The sequence below is a fragment of the Vicugna pacos genome, chromosome 10 (genome assembly GCF_048564905.1).
Source record: "Vicugna pacos chromosome 10, VicPac4, whole genome shotgun sequence".
Lineage (NCBI taxonomy): Eukaryota > Metazoa > Chordata > Mammalia > Artiodactyla > Camelidae > Vicugna > Vicugna pacos.
Window position 1 is genome coordinate 32253255 of NC_132996.1, and position 16963 is coordinate 32270217.

General features: G+C 47.3%; 1 protein-coding gene across 8 annotated transcripts in view; it reads right to left on the reverse strand.

Annotated features, from left to right (window-relative positions):
• Positions 1-382: 382 nt before the first annotated feature.
• TRIM66 (tripartite motif containing 66) overlaps positions 383-16963 on the reverse strand; it is a 49995-nt gene continuing 33414 nt past the window's right edge. For 6 of the 8 annotated variants that reach the window (XM_072969446.1, XM_072969448.1, XM_072969443.1 and 3 more), the window contains 10 exons: positions 6703-7212; positions 6349-6541; positions 4662-4722; positions 4034-4208; positions 3435-3724; positions 2926-3052; positions 2567-2641; positions 2038-2190; positions 1425-1643; positions 383-681 (listed from right to left, as the gene is read on the reverse strand). In XM_072969446.1, coding sequence (XP_072825547.1) covers positions 622-681; positions 1425-1643; positions 2038-2190; positions 2567-2641; positions 2926-3052; positions 3435-3724; positions 4034-4208; positions 4662-4722; positions 6349-6541; positions 6703-7212 — 1863 coding nt within the window. In that variant the 3' untranslated portion in view covers positions 383-621. The remainder of the gene's footprint in view (positions 682-1424; positions 1644-2037; positions 2191-2566; positions 2642-2925; positions 3053-3434; positions 3725-4033; positions 4209-4661; positions 4723-6348; positions 6542-6702; positions 7213-16963) is intronic. The other 2 variants (XM_072969450.1, XM_031681229.2) reach the window with 2 other exon arrangements.

Consider the following 16963-nt stretch of genomic DNA (forward strand, 5'->3'; position numbering starts at 1 on the left):
AAGTCAGCATCAGGAAAGGGGGCATGAAAAACAAATACCCTGAAAACCGTTAGAACCCGAATAGGCACCAATTGAGACCTGTGGCCTTTGGAAGCCTCATTACCCTGCCCAGGGCAGGCGCTGCTGTCTGAGCAGGTCAAACAAAGGCAAACAGTGACAGTCTTTGGCTGTGCTGGGCCAGGGATCACAGGCCTGCAGTATGTCAGAACCTCTCTCCCTTCTTTTACCCTCTTCTGGGCCCAGGAGGAGTTCATATATACATTGCTCCTGAGCCCTCCACACTGAAAGGTGAGAAAAGTCTGCTTTCCTCAGCAGAAAGAATTCATGAAGGAAGTTGGTCCTCCTGAGCCTGACTGGGCTTGGTCTGTGTCAACACAGCTGATTGTTCTGATAATAGGGAACACCCCCCTCTTTGCTGTTTATTAGTGAAATCTTCTCTGTAGTGGATGCACTATGGCTCCCAAATAAATGCTGTAAGATGCACATGGCAAAGAAGGGTACTACAGGCTCAACAGGACTTGTCTCATATCCACAATCTGAAGAGAATGAGCTGAAAGGTGGGGAGGAGTGGTCAACAGGATGGGGCACCAGCTGCCAGAGCGCTCAGCCTCCTTCCAGCTCTCACACCTGGGAGATGCTGTTGGCCAGGCGGAACGACACTCTTTTTGCTCTTTCATTCTCCTGAAAGCAGAAAAATATATTAGGAATCAGAATGACCAAAGGTAGCGTTTATTAATGTGAAAAGGCCAACTGTCCAGTCTGGGATTCCCCAGAGCCAAAGTGTTTTATTCCACCCCAGGAATCCAAGAGCAAAACTCACTGACGTCACTAAGCACTGTGTGCCAAGTGTTGTAAACAACCAGGGATGGCCAGTCAGAACCTGGCACACGGTGGGCGGGCAACACATTTCAGTGGACTTAAACAACACTGAATTGATGTTTCAGGTCTGCACAGCTGGCACCAGACAGCACAGGTCAGGGGAGATCTCCATCCTATAAGCAACCTCTCCTTTCTTCTCTGTACTAAGGGGCTGAAAAGACCCTTCCTTTCTCCCAAACCCAAGTTGAGATCAGGCACTGAGACCAGGTACTCATTTTCTTATGGACAGCACAGTATAGAACAACCAGCACTGAGCTAGGATTCAGGAGGCCTGGTTTCTCACTCTGGTTCTGCTGCTAATTTTCTGGGTGACCCTGGGCAGGTACATCTACCACTCTGAGTTTCAAGCCTCAGAAAGGTAACTGGACTTGATGAGGCCCTCACTGCCCCGCCTTCCTCTCAGACTAAAGGGTTGGAAGTTAGGGGTCACTGTCACCGCTCTCTGGTGCCACCTAAGCAGCTTCACTTTAGGATGCTCTGTACATGCGGTATGGGTGCCGCCGCCTGCCCACCCACCCGCCTGCCAGCTAGCAGCAACTCCTTACCAGATGTCGCCGCCGCCTCTTGGGTTGGATGCCCTCCTGCACATAGTGGGGCCATGGGAAGCCCTGGGGAGTGGAATACCCACTCTCACTAGACACCTCCTCGGAGTCTGAGTCCTCCTGCCTTGGCTGAGCAAACCGTTTCTCCGGGTAGATCTCCTTCAACCAGCCCTCAAAGAACACTTCCAGGCAGCGGCCTGCCTCTGCAACCTCTGAGTCAGGCTGAAGCGGAAGGAGAGCAGTGACAGGCTGGCCCGTTTCCCCCAGCCCACCTCTTCCAGGGCCCCCATGAGCTATACGGAGAGCACAAAGCCTGGCTAGGAACTTTACATTTTCTCCTTGGGACTCAGGATAACCAGTTGAGTATCAGCTCTTAAAGCAGAAGTGACCCTGGCAGTTTCCCACAGATAGCCAGTCCCCAGCATTCTCCATCTTCCTCCCGAGTCCATGCTGAGGCCCAAATGTGGGAGACAGCTTATAGATATTCACTACAGTAGGCCCCAGGAGGTCTGCTCCCGGGTCCTCATGGAAGCCCAGGCCCAAACCTGACACCCTTGTCCAGCATGACAGTCCTAGGTACTAGAAGTAGGAGAGAGGGAAAGCAGTAGACACGTACATAATTGAACTTAGCACAGTTCCAGAACATGAGGCGGACGTCTGACACCACCTCCTCCGGGGTGGTGTAGTGAGCTGGGTCCTTCTTTTGCAGCTTCCTCCGGATGATGGACAGGTCCATGGGCCTCTTGATAATCTGGTAATAATGCCGGGCCTTGAGGGAGGAAAGAAGGGGAAGCAAACAGGAAGAGAAAAGTGGAGGATAAGAAGGAAGGAGAGACAGAGGACAAGGTGGAAAAGAAGTGAAGAACACAAGAAAGAAAAAGACAGCAAGAAGAGAAGCATGGAGGGAAAAGACAAAGAGGAAGAGAAAAGAGAATGGTTCACGTGTCCAGTCAGGTCTGACACAGCAGCAGTGGCGGGGGCTGTGGTGGCCATGGTTCCTGGGGTCCCCTAGAACACGCACAAACTACTCATGCTTCCAGTGGCCATGCTTTGAGCCCACCCTGGGCACCACCATGATCTGCCCCAGGCCTGGGGCCTTTCGAGCAGAAAACAGAAGCCAGCAGAAACAGAGAAGCCTTCATTACCAGTGGGCTGACAGGTTCGTGGAAGGGCAGGCTGAGGCTGTTGCAGCACAAGGAGAGTACCAGCTTCTCACACTTCTGCAGAAATCAGAATGCGCAACAGTGTTACTTTGTTCCAGCCCCACCTCAATAAGAACTACAGATAGTAACCCTGATGGCTCTGTCCCACCAGGTATGAGCCACCATACTAACCACAGTTCAGCCTATCAGGTCAGAGGAAAACAGCTAGCAAAAGAAAAATCATAGTGAACCCCCATGGGCCAAACTGTCAGGTCTCTCATCCCTTCAGAAAAGCCTCAGTCCCCATGGGCACAGGGAGAATGCCCCAGTGCGGGATCTTGTTCCCAGAGACCCCTCCCTACCTTCTGATCATATATGCTCAGGCCAGGAGGGGCCCGCACCCCAGGCTGGTTATAACGGGCATTTTCGCAGTCGTACTCCATCTCAGGCTGGGTCAGGCTGCGGCACAAGGTACACACCCAATCTCCCCTGCAGAGGGAAGTGAGGCCAAGTTAAGACTCAGCACATTGCCCAGAGCCCCCTCCCTTGTCCCTCTGCCCCAAGACAGGCTTGAGGGGCAGTGGCATGAGAAATTGAGTCCCTAGACCTGCACTGAAGAGACTGAAAGAAATTTAGAACTCAGGATTTAGTGAGTCCAGAAAAATAGGAGTTAGCAAGGACCTGGGAGGGGAGGACAGGGACAAATCTGCACAGGAGGAAGCTGGGAACAGAGGAGGAAGGGAAGTATCCACCTGTCTGTGCACACAGCTATAGCGCCACTAACTCACAGACCTGTAATTCCTGAAGGCTCAGAGTGGGGAGAAAGATCACCCTGTTATCCAGGTCATGGCTTGAGGTTGTCATGACTCACCCTGGGAAGCTAAGCAAGGCTGGCAGGTGGCAGGAAAGGTGGTACACTTTGGGGCAGCGATCACAGCATAGCAACTCTCCCCCATTGAGACACACAGCACAGAAATCCTCATTCTCTATTGGTACCGGAGGCCCCTTCTTAGCTCCAGGGGTTCGAGGAATGAGCCTGTGTTCTTCAGAAGGTGAATTCTCTGCATCTGGGGGCCGCTGCTCAGCCAGAGATGTGACAGTGACCTTTCTTCCCCCCAGATTTGGGGCCTGGATGGCATCAGGCACGTTGTTCTGGCTGACCTGAGGGAAGAAGAGTGTCCGAGCAGTCAGAGCGCAGCACCAAGTTGTTGAGGGAGGGAGAGGAGGGATGACAAGCCATGCGCGCTGGCTTATTCCGGGACCACTAGCCAGCCAGGCTCCAGGAACACTGGGACACTCCTAGTGTGCATCTTACAGGCCCCATGCAGCAGGGGATAATGTCTAGCCAAGCTGCAGCCCCACTCAGAGACTCAGAACAAGGCCAGAGCCAAAATTCTGCCAGAAGCAGAGAGGAAAGAGAGGCTCCTAGGCTGGGCCAGGGTTCAAGGAGAAGGCAGAGAAAAGCAATACCTTAATGGACATGCTGGAGGATTCAGTACCACATTCAATGATCAGCAGGAAGCTCCCATCCTGATCATTCTTCTGTGGCTTCAGCTTGAACACAGGCATCTCTCCTGAGGAGGCAGCACAGATCTTGAGCCGTTCCAGTCGCACATAGGGAATCTTGGGCTCACTATTGAAGGGTCTACGGCAAGAACGACATCCCTGGGCGTCAGTGGGAGCCTCCTCTGGCCCCAAGCTCTCAGTCAGGCTTGTCCATGATCCCACAACTGAACTGTTGCTCAAGATATCCTCCATCCAACCCTCTACAGGCCCCTATTCCATCCTGCTGCCCAGCTCTGTCTGGCCAGGCCCTATGAGGCCCTGGGAGCCCTTTGATCAAAGAAGGAGGATCCCTGAAGAAGGAAGACTGCACACAGAGTGCATGCCTCTTGGCTCAGGAGCCAGGACATCTTCCCACAATCATTCCAGACACCCAACCACACAGACCCCATCCCAGGGTCTGAGGGGTAAAGAAGACAGCTGCAGGAAATCTTCTGCTTCTGGTTAAGTCATCAAGAATGCTCACTTCCTGTGCCAATCTCCCAGGACATGAAGTTGGGGGTGGGAGAGGGAGGCTGGGCCAGGAGTCTGTTACCTGATGCTCTGGTTCCCTTTTGTATCCAGCCCTAGGGCTCCTTGTTCAAAAGTCTCATACTCTAAGGCAAAAAATAAATAAATGCATAAATACATTTATGATAACACCCCTTGTCACCCTCCCACTCATCTGTGACTCACACTTTGGCCATACACCTATGCCACCATTGTTACCCACGCTGTGAACATTCATAGTAGTGACAATCCTATCATAGCGTCCCTTCCTGAGAGGGAAGAAGTCACCTTCTTTTTAAAAGATAAACACAGGTAACAGTCAGCTACCTAGGGGGTAAGTGTTGGGTCAGATGCTGAGGGGCCAGCTTCTCATCTCCAAAATGAGCTCAGAAATCACTTGTTCCCCATCCACTGGTGTTACCTGCTCTTAGGAGTCATTCTGTCCAGCCCCTGCATTTTCAGCCAAGTGCTGGGATCTCAGCACGGCCGGCGAATCCAGCTCACCCTCCATGGGCCAGAGGCTCCCAGGAGCCCTCCCCTGAGAAGTGCAGTCTGCATAGATGGGCAGGAGCCAGTGCAGGGAGGAGGACACTAGCGTTTACTGAGTGCCCAGCACCAGACACTCTCCTGGGCACTTTCCAAGGGCAAGCAGGGTCCAAAAAATTTAGCTGCTTAAAATTCAGAGTTGCATTGTGGGGGTGAGTATAGCCCAGTGGTAGATAATGTGCTTAGCATGCATGAGGTCCTGGATTCAATCCCCAGTACCTCCATTAAGTAAGTAAATAAGTAAATAAATAAACCTAGTTACCTCCCCCACAAAAAAATTTTTTTTAAATAAAAGAATTTTTTTAAACCCACAAAAAAAATTCAGGGTTACATCACTGTGCAGTTAAGAAGAACAAGTGTGAGGAGAAAAGGAGAAAAACTGTTTTGTTTTCATTTATTAAATATGTAGGAAATAGGCAGATCGTTATAAACCAAACGCGAATCCCACACTGAACTGTGAGAGCTCCCGGTGCTCAGCAGGCAGTTGCTATGTAACTTCCCAACTAGCCCTCCCCTTCCCCAGAAGGAAGGAACCATAGCCTAGCCCCACTTGAGACGGGGTTTGGGTAGCCGCGAAGAGAATCAGAGCCAATCTCCACCGTTCCAAATTTCCTTTACCATGAGGCACAAATCCACATTAAAGCCAGGCACAAGGCAAATTCTTGCTACCACAGAGGAAGTCAGCAAATGATATCACTGTAGCTATTTGTCCCAGTGGCCTGTGAATTAGCTATGATTAGCCCCATTTACAGAGAAAGAAACTAACTCAGAAAGGTTAGGTGTCCTGCCCAGGTTCAAACAAAGAGACAGAGCTGGTTTGCTAACTTAGATCTATCTGATTCCAAAGTCAGACAGGCTGTCTTCCCTAAAATATTTTGCCAAGGCTGGCCCTTCTGGGGTGAGCTCTTCCTATTTCCCCCATCCAGAACCCAGACCCCCAGAACTTTTGTATGTTATAAGGAGGCTAAGTCTTGGCCATGCCTGGATCAGCCCTGGCCACAGTGAAGGAAAGAGAACAGGCATCAGTAAGTCAGCCTGAAGGGAGAAGTGAACTTAGTCGAAGAGAGAAACACTGCCCCTCAGGCTCAGAAGCCACTCCACTGACCTTGTTCTCACCTGGCAGTGCCAAGCCCATCCGCTCCAGTGTGTGGCCAGCACAAAAGGCAGGCTGCTGGCTTAAGTCTCACCTTTTGGGCTCTGGTACTGCTGCAGGGCCACGGAAGTGTTGCCCACGGGGACCAGTGCAGGTTTTTTCACAGAGAGGTTAATGGGCTCCTCCAGCTCTGAGGGGATAGCTAAGTCCTTAGAAGCATCCAGACCAGGAGCTGTGGGGCCTTGTCCCAGAGAGTCAGTGAAGCGGGTAGAATCCTCATTTTCCATCTTTCAAAAGAGAAAGGCCAACAAGAACCAAAGAAATCAGACATTTTTGCTGTCGGCAGTCACAGAGCTGTTAAGCTAAGGCCCAGATAAGGCCTTCAGGGGCCACCTTTCTGCCCCATAATGAGCAGAGGAATTCGAATGGCATTTCCCCCAAGACCTACCTTGCACAGGGCATTCCCCAGGGAGGGGTCAGCCCCATCCCCAGGGCACAGGCTCACTGCAGCTCGGCCAGAGCCAGGACTGCAGCTGGATCCAGTTTCCGGCTGCACGTCAGAAGCCGGAGGCAAGCTCTGCAGAGGACAGCCTGGCACAGCCTGGGTGGGACCAGACACCAGGCTGGGCCTGGCCTGAGAGTGATCACTTGCCAGGCTTGTGATGGCCTGGGAGGGATCACTTATCAGGCTGGGCATGGATTGGGGTGTGCCACGCACAAGGCTGGGCATGGTCGGCAGGTGACTGGCTGTGAGGCTGGACATTGCCTGATTGTGACTTGTCAGACTGGACACAGTTGGTGGGGGGCCACTCAGCAGGCTTGGTACCACCTGTGGGGTGCCAGCTGTCAGGCTGCTCATGCTCTGAATCTGTGGCTCTAGGGTTCTTGCCAGCCTGGTAGAAGACAGCTCCATCTCCACAGTGTTGGAAAAGCCCATGATGCTCACAGAAGTGGAGTGCTGCAGGAGCAGAGACAAGGGCCAGTCAGGCTGTTAGCTGGGAATGGTGGAGGGGAGAGGAGAGATGCAGCCCACGAGTCCCATGCTCAGATTTCACTCCGGCCTCAGAGTCTAGTAGCTGTAGGGAACTCAGCACGAGAAGTCCTGTTCCCATTCCCCTATGCCAAGGAGGTTAGTGGGCTGCGCCACAGAGAGGCAGGCATAGGCTGAGGACACTTGTGTGCATTCTTGTGTGCACATGTGTGTGCATGTATGTGCGTGCATGAGACACAGAGACAGAGACAGACTGACAGAGAGTGAGAGAGTGAGAGAGATAGCCTGAGGGTGATACACGCTCACAGACACACACACACACACACACACACACACACACACACACACACACAATCAGCTACATCCCTCATCACCCTACCAGTGGGGTCAGACTGCAGGACCACCCTCAACTTCACATTCCCCTCTGACTAACCCACTAGTGGCCTATCTTTCCTTCTGGAGGTCCTACAGAATAGTTTCTGCTACATACAAATGAGAGGAAGTTCAAACGCTCAAACCCTGATCTGCCTCAGACATTCTTTGAGATAATGCCAAAGCTTAGGGAGCTCCAATCAGTCCTGGGGAAGCTGAGTCAACTCCAGGGCCTTCTCACAGGCTTGTTCAGATCAACTCCAGCACCACCAGAATTAGACTGAATGAAGGCTTTGACCAAGAGATGTGAAGGTCTTTTCTAGCCCTACTATATGCATTCTAAACTGGAGGCAGAGAACATCAGAGTAGCTAAATCTTAATATGACCCACTCTGGACAATCATTGAATGAGGCAATAATGTTCCAACCCCCGTAATTCGTTTCTCAGTTCTAACTGCTTGGTGACCTAGGGAAAAGAGATTTAAAAGCTTGATAAGAAATTAAAGACATATAGATTATTGCACTGAATCCACTGCAGTTTTTCAGATTGGAGAAAGATTTAATGGAGGAGAGGAGTAAGGAGACTGGCTCTAAACCTTCAGGAATTTATAAGTTTGATATCCCTGCCTTTTTTTTTTAAAAGGCTATAGGTATAACAATTTGGCATCTTTCAAAATCCAAAAGGGAAACAAGGAGTAAATATCTCTAAGCTCCTAAAATCATCTTAAACCTGTCATTCTTTTCCCCATGAATACGACATTCAACTTTCCACTGGAAAGTAAATACTTCAAATATATCCTCAAGTTTCAATATAAAATTAGTAAAGCTATTTAACAATGAAGAAAAGACTGTCCCATCTCAGTGATGTCACCTTAGTCATCCAGTTCTTCAAGTCAGATCCCAGGAGGGGGGCATCAGGCCAACCCTCCTCCTTCACCCAAGCTAACACCAAACCTCATCAATTCTACCCCTTAAACACCTCGCAAATACTCCCACTATTCCTCTCTCTGCTGCTGCCCCAGCCTGGGTTATACTTTCATATTTTCCCAAACTACAGTAGTAGCCTCCTCAGTGGAGAAATATTTTCAAAACACAAATCTGACCACATCATTCCTCTGCATAAAACCCTCGTGTGCTCCACTGTTCTTAGGATGACTGTGAAAATGCTTAACAAGGCTCCCAAGGCCTTGATAACCTGTCCCCCATCCTGCTTTGCAGCCCTAGTTCATACAATGGCCCTCCTCATGCTCTGAGCTCCAGACACTCAGACATTTTCTCAATTCCGAAAACATGCCAAGCTCTCCCTCTACCCACAACCTTTAGACAGACTGCTTCCTCTGCATGGGACATTCTCCTAGCCCAGCCCCTGTTCTACTTACCTTCTGAACTCAGCTCACCTGTGAATTTTTGCTCCAGCCCAGACCAGTTCCCTCTTCTACGCTCTCTTAACTCCTGTGCTTTATTCTCACAGCACAATCTGTGACACCATTTGGTTAATGCCTGTTTCCCCTGCTAAACCATAAACTCCATTAGGGTATGGATTTTGTCTACTTTGCTTACCCACTCTATCCCTAGCCCCAAGAGCAGTGCCTGGCTGAATAAACGAACTAATGAGCTATTTACAATTTTTTTAAAAACCAGTAATGCATGACTGTTTACTCTATAAATCGTAAGCCAAATGAATAGCAGCTTAGCTCTACTAACAGCTAAGACTAGGAGTCTCTCCAAAATAATGACTATTTTTCTGTAGCTAAAATTTATTGAGAATTTACTATATGCGAGGCAACTTGCTAGGCGTTTTACGTACATTTCCTCATTTACTCCTCACAACAAACATTAAAGAGTTGTGCAGTTTAAAAGAAATAATCCATGTGAACGTTTAGGGCAACGTGTGGCAGGGGCTACTCAACAAGCCCCAGTGCTGCCACTGCTGCTGTTACTGTTACTGTTATTACTGTGTGGCCCTAATTTTACACTTGAGAAAAATGAAGCTCAGAAAAGCAACTGAAGTTTTTTATGTTATTGAACACCTCATTTGACACATTTCCATTTCTCTTTATTTGTGTTCATATATACAAACACAACTGATTTTTGTATTGACCTTGTACCTAGAGACCTTACTGAAGTCACTTTGAGATTTCCTGTGCATACAAATCATGTCGTCTATGACTAGTGACTTTTATATATTCCCCTCCTTACATTTGTTCTTCTTGCCTTACTCCACTAGCTAAGACCTCCAGGGTGAGGTTGAACGGCAGTAGTGACAGCAGTCATCCTACTTTGATCTCAGGGGGATCCTTTCACTATTCACTACTAAGTATGACTGATATTTGAGGTAGCATTTTTGTAGGTTTAGAACCCAGATCTTCAAAGAACTCTTCTTTCTGGCCTGTCTGCCTCTGCCCGTCTCCCGTATCCTGTCCTTCCATCTCTTCGTCCTTCCCTCTTCTGCTCTTTGTCTCTCTCAACCTCCTTTTCTCTCTTCTTCTGTTTTTCTTTCTTCTCATCTCTCCTTCTTCTCTCCCAAACCTTTCCCCTTATTATTTGTTTAACTGCATCAGCAAAGTATATATTTTCTATTCTTAATTTTCAGTTTTTAAAGCAGATGAGCTAAATACCCACTATTTCACCAAAGTCTGCTTTTTATATGCTTCTTGGTAGTTCAATAGTCTTCAATAAAAAGGCTTCAGTTTGCTGTCTAGTCTAAGTCCCAAGCTAATAAAGGTTGAAGAGAAGGAGAGATGGGGGAATGCTCAAACCAAACAGGATAAACCAGACATAAGGGACTGAGGCCAGAGACCAAGGGTATCTCAAACATGCCCTGGCCTGCATCCCTTGGTGTCCCCTTGCTGTCCTGGTTACACACTAACAAAGTCCTCTAATACTCTTTATTTCCTAATCTATGGGTAAGAATATCCAACAATCATCATATTCCCTTTTGTAATATGTGACAGCCCAATCTTTTGAACTGGACTCTTCCACCTTTTCCCTACTTGACGTGTGTATTTAATGCAGTCTGGTGATCATCTTATCTACCCATGACACAACTGATTCTCAGTGAGATCTTTGATGCCAAGCATTAAGAGCACCAGAATCCATCTAGGACCATTCCAAGCAATAATGATCAGGTGCCATATGTCACAAGCTATGCACAAGATTAAATCCCCAAAGGGAAAACTTTGCAGATTAGGGGTAGAGATCACATCTGCAGGGAGTTACCAACTCCCCTCCCTGATTACTCATTGTATATCATGAACCGTGAGTTAACGTAAATGATAGAGGGGAGGCAGAGCATGTAGACTGAGCCATGGAAGAATAGTGAACACCCTGTTGCAGTTTATCTCGAGCTGGATCTGCTGGCCCTGCTCCCATAACATCTAGCAGGCAGTATGAGGTCAGTAACATGTCCTAAGATACTGAGGACTACACTGGTCTCTTTCATGTCCATACCTACAGCCAATCTCAAGGCAGCCAAGGTTATCAGGAGATGGGGTGAAGCACTGTTAACAGTAACAAGAACCTGGGAAATCTCTATAAGGAAATTCTGAGAAGTGACTCAGAAAGTGCTATGAGGAAGCCAGCCTCGACCCCATTTCTATAGACTCTACAAACACAGGGGCATTTCTGAAACCTATTATGCTGTGTGTTAGTTATTTTTGATACTTCATCTGACTCTCTGGAGTGAAGAGCTACAAAATATTAAAATGAAAGGTCCTTATTTCATGTATAGAAAGAATGAGGGGAGTTGAGACCCTCCATTGCACCCTGCTGCCAGCGCTACAAGGCAAGTAGGGACAAAGGGAGGGCCAACTTCCTGGGCCAAGAAAGCAGGCTGAGTCTCCAAAGCCTGGAAGGTAGGAAGGAAAGGGCTTCTTGAGAGAAAGCTAAGGTTGGAGAAGAACCTGGAATGGGGCCCAGTTCTGACATTCCGTGCCTCATACACAGGAGGAGCTCATATGTCAATGGAGATGATGCCACCTGCCTTCTCTAGCAGCAAGGATTGTTAAGAAGTCAAATGAGAGGAGGTGAAAGTGTCTGGCCGGCTGGAGCATCTGTACAAGGCAATCACTGACACCTCCAAGCTTAACTGACACCTTGACTTGGTCTTCACATAACACCTTCACACTTCATGAGGGAAAAAGTATATATTTTGAGGTTTGCAAGTGAAAATAAACTATTTTCTAGTTCAGGGAGGAAGAGAAGTCAAAATCGTGAAAAACATTTACTCTCATAGCTCAGGTCATCTCTGAGGACTGAAGGGAGCCGCCTCTTACTCCATGACCTAGCATCTGCTCACCTGCCCCTAATTTTCTCTCCTCTCAAACTGTATGTCCCTGTCCCTTTGTTTTCTTTGTCCTTCACCACTTTATCTGTCTCTTTAATTCTGTTTGCCACCTGCCTTACCTGTGACCTGTCTGAATTGTATGACTTTCAACCTCTTCTACTAGTCACCTGTATAACCCTTCACCCATCTAATCCTATTGATCTGTGCTCTGCTCCCTGCTGCCTTCCCTCTCCCCATTCTTTCCACCTTGATCTTTTTCTGGAGTTCAATGTGCCAACATTACCATTCTAATGATCGCCACAAGGTGTTGCCACAATTCAGAGAAAACATTGTTCCTTCATTTTAACCAGAAGGGAAATTGAGACACAGAGTGATTACCCAAATTTTCCAAACTCATAAAGGAATCCAAGACTGGGCCCAGACTCAGAAATCTGCTGCCTGGTCTTGAATTTTGTGCCACTAGGTAGAAGGCCAGTGCCCCAGTAAGATGTGATTGAGAAGTCAATAAACAGACACTTGGTGCACATACCCCAAGTTTAATATAAATTTCAGGTTCTTACAGCAAGATAATATTGCTGGGATAAAGTAATGCAGATAGGGTGGTGTTCCACAGAAATTAATTTTCCAGATATCTGAAACATCTCTTTCAATAACAAAATGCAGTTGGCTTTGAAATACTGTTTTGAAAAGGAGTACTTCTAAAATGATTTGCACACCACCCTTACTAAACAGAGTACATGGAGCCTAACAGGACCATTTTTCAGTGACGTAAAGGAACTCTGATGGACCTCATTGCTGGGATGTTCTGTAGTTCACTGGTGCTTTAGGGAACCTCTAGGTATGTAGGGCTTAGCTTGTCCTTTCAGTGAATGACCCCACATCGTGGTACTTTTCCAGGTGATGTTTCTTGTCTTTCCCTTGCTGTTAGCTGCTGTTACAGAAGTCCGGACTCCCTGCTTCTACTCTGCTTACTGCTGTAATATAGGAAAACTAAAAATTCCCAAAGAAAATCACGTAACTAAGCTTGCTATACCAAGTATGCTGACTAGATCAGGTTTATAGTCTCATACAGAATATAATGTGTGAGGTTTGTGATATCTGTTCTTATTGCTACTCTGAAGCTTTGCCTACTCACTTCTGGTTTCACGTTTTTGTTGTAGAAGTTAAACTTGTCAAAGACTGACCACCATGTAAATGTGCAGTAGAAGAGACCAATGACTTGGGAATTGTGTTTTGGAAACATATTGAAGGCCTTCACCCTGGCTGAAAGAAACAGATTAGAGACAAGGACAGAGGTAAATAGATTTGTGGATTAAATCCTTGGGATATTTGAGTGTTTCAGCTGCTTCAGATTAAGTAGACTGGTTTAACAGCAGAAGATCTTGAAACAACTGAATCAGACAGCTGAGGAGGGAGCTAACTTTACCTGCAAGCGATTTCACAAGTTGATTTTGAACAGGAAAACTGCTCTTGCTGGTAGCGAGTGTCCCTCCAGCTCAGATGTAACTATGCTGATATCTGCTAACTGACCAGAGTCAAATGGGAAAATGATCATGGTTGGTGAAGAGAGACGAACTGAGGAGTGGCCAGTGCCCTGATGATCCGAGAACATGGAAAAAGCAAAGAGGATCCTAGAGTCTGAGGTGGAAGGAAGAGGAAAGGAATAAGTGGATTCCAGAAAATCTAAAGTGAAAGCCAGTATGAGTGAACCCTCAAAACCCAAATCTTGGAGACTTGGGAGAATTAGGCAAGGGTATTTTCCCTAGGCTGGGTTAAGGAAATCTGAGGCCTAGAAGCAAGAATCTGTCTTCTCATGGAGTAGGAGACCTAGACAAAGATCTTGGGTTTGGTCTGTGGATGAAATCAGGCTATAAGGAGACAGGCTTTCTAGAGAGTACAAAATTCAGGAAGCCAGACTGGGGGAGAATTTGGCTTGATTCCTACGCAGGACAGAGCACATCAGGCAGGATGCTTAGTATTTCCTCACTTACGTCAAGGTTTAGAGTATGTACGTGAGCAAATCATTTTCCATCTCTGGGTTTTAATATCCTCCTCTGCAGGTTAATGTAAATCTCACAGACTTGTAAGAATCAAATCAAGAGCTCAGGCATCAAAACGCTTTGATAATGGCAGAAATGCCATTCATCAGAGTCATAATCCTTTACTCCTCTGCATCACTCTTAATAATCTGAACCACACGAATGCCTACTACTTCTGAATCATTTACTGAAAATACATCCTAGACTCCTCTCAATCCTTGAGCAGCAACTTGGTGGCCTTAAAGTCCTCTGTTGAAGATCTGGGGCCACACTGTGAGCAGGAGAGGTCCCTCTTGCAGGTGAACTCGGTTCAGACAGGGCTGTCTGTGACGCTGCCAGCCTTGACTCCATGAGAGCTTTGAGGAAAGGAGCGCATGTATTTTTCAGTAGTCGACTAGTTCAGAAGCATGAATTGAAGCCATTGAAATGTCTTCCAGTTTCCCTTGGGATTTGAAGGGATTCTGTTGTAGAGTTATCTTTCTTCATGGTCTTTCTTTGGAGTGGCTGAACCAATATTAGGAAGCTTAGGCAACAGCTAGTGCCAAACAGATGTCTAAGTTTATTCAAAAACATCCTGCTGGAGGCAGGGAAAGTGATGGGATAAAATGCTCATGAGATTGCAGAGGTCAAGTCACTAGAAAATCCATCCTAGAAATTTCAAATCTCAGTTTCAGCAGCAATCTGTTTTCACCATCAGCTCACATAGTACCAAGTCCCAGGTACTTGTTCACAGCTGCTCTGCTGTAACAAAAGTCCTCCTGTGGTGACACGAAGTCAGTGAGCAGCTCTGAGCATGGAGTCCTCGTGGAACACACAGGGAGGTGCCCCGTGCCAGGGGTTCCTCTTGCCTGTGGCCTCATAGACTTCTGGCTTCCCCTGGCACTCATAGGCTAGTACAGGCTGAGGAGTGGGCTGGGGGCTAAATGCCTTTACCAGATAAAGATAACCAAGACCAAGCTAGGCTGGGTCCCCAGCCCTCTCCCCAGCAAGGCCTCGGGCTACTTCAAAGATTGTAAAGACAGGAAAATCCAAATGGAATCCTACTTCTCTCACTGCAGTGCACAGAGAGAAGCAATTTAACCTAATCATTGAACACATGGCTAAGGCAGGAACCTGTGCTCTGGTCCTAACATTGCCAATAGTCGGCTGTATATCTCTTAGGTGGTCACTTAACATCTGTGTCTCAGTTTCCACATCTTTCAAAGGGGAATAAGAAAGTGGCTTCCTCATAGTATTGCTAGGATAAACAAAGAGATAAAATGGAATAATCCATGTAAAAACCTATGACAAACCTATAGAAAATGCTATACAAAGTATTATCAATCAATAAGAGGCTCAAAATGTTGTTTGGTAACTTTGACCTTCATACCCTGCACTGTACCCAATCCCAGGTTCAAGGCAATGAATTCCCTCAAAAAGAAAGCCCTTTTTCTTATTTCAGGAGCTTTGTGTATAGTCAGTACCTCTCTCAGTCAAGTAGACCCAGAGGTTCCCCTGGGCCAGGATGGAAACCTGGAGGTTCTCAAAACTCTTCTGGGAGTTCAAGCCATAGAGAAGCCTATGAAACATCTGAAAAATGCCAGGCCACTTGCCCCTCCACACCTCTGCATGGGCCCAGGTTAAAGGCCAGGGGCAACTCAAAATGAGAAGTCAGAGTTCTTAGGGTTTTCATTAACCCCACTGCCTCCCTGCAGCCACACAGGAGGGCAGCACCCCCTCACTGCTCAGAGCGCCCTGTGGGCCACCCACGCAAGCAGGAAGGACTCCGTGCTTGCACATGGCTTGCCTCCTTTCCTTTGTACTGTGTGCAGAAGCAGAACTGAGACTCGAAATAAGAAGTGTTTTCGGCATGGCTCCCACTACCACTTAAGCACTGGCAATCCCAGGCTTCCTTCTGACCTACTGACCTCTAGAGCTGGCTGCCTTTCAGTCATCTTGTAAGGTAGCTTCCACCAACAATTTTCAAAACTTAACTTTTCCCTCTCCACAAACATGCTTTTCCTCTCATGTTCCCGTCTCAGGTGAATGGCAATCCAGTGGGTCAAGACACAGCTTGGACTTTCTTTCCCCTGCTTCCCATTGCCAATCAGACTCCAAGTCCCAAAGCACCTGAGATCTGATCTCGAAGTCCTAGCTGCCTCTTTATCATCAGCATTACTTGATTTCATTCAACTGCTCCTATTTCTCCTCTGTCCTATTTTGGTCTCCTTTCCTACAACTAAAGTGACCTTTCTTAAGTTTAATTCAAACCATGTTCTGCCTTGCTAGAAATCCTTCATTCACACCTCACAACCCCCAAGACTGAATCCCAATTCCAGAGCATAATTTACAAGGCATTCCAACTATTGTGGTTTCAATCACTCCCATTCACCAGCATATCTCATGTTGCTACTACACTAAATTATCTGAAACCCCCTAAGTAGCCCAGGCTCTTTCTCACTTCTGGACCTTCCTGTCTGCCATTCCCTTTGACTGTTTATTCCAGCCTTTCCTTCAACCCTCCTTTACCTGCCTAACTTCCCCTCCTTCAAATCTCAGCTTAAAACCATGTCCTCTAGGAAGCCTTCTGTGAACAGTCCCTTCTCCCAGGGTTCAGTGCTCCTTCTATACACCCCATTGACTATCATAGCACTTTATCATACTTCATCATTGTTGTTTATTTAACTGTCTCTCCCACTAGGCTGGATGCTCCAATGTGAGACTGCCTTAATTCACCAATGTGTGCCTGACACCTAGAAAAATATTTGGTACATGAAATGAAATTAATATATATTTTTGAACATTGAGTAAATAAATGGGTGGATAGATGGATCATTGGATAGATAGATATCGACCCCAGGTGTAAGAATGTAAACCCCTAAGAGCCACAAAGGGTCAATTTACAGCACCTCTATGGCCTTTAGGCTAAACCATTTTCAAAAGGATAGGACAAGCTGGGCAGAGACAAAAAGCCTTTAGTACCAGAGGCTTGTCCAGACTCCAAGAGTCACTACATTAACATTTCATTTTTGCCATCTCTTACA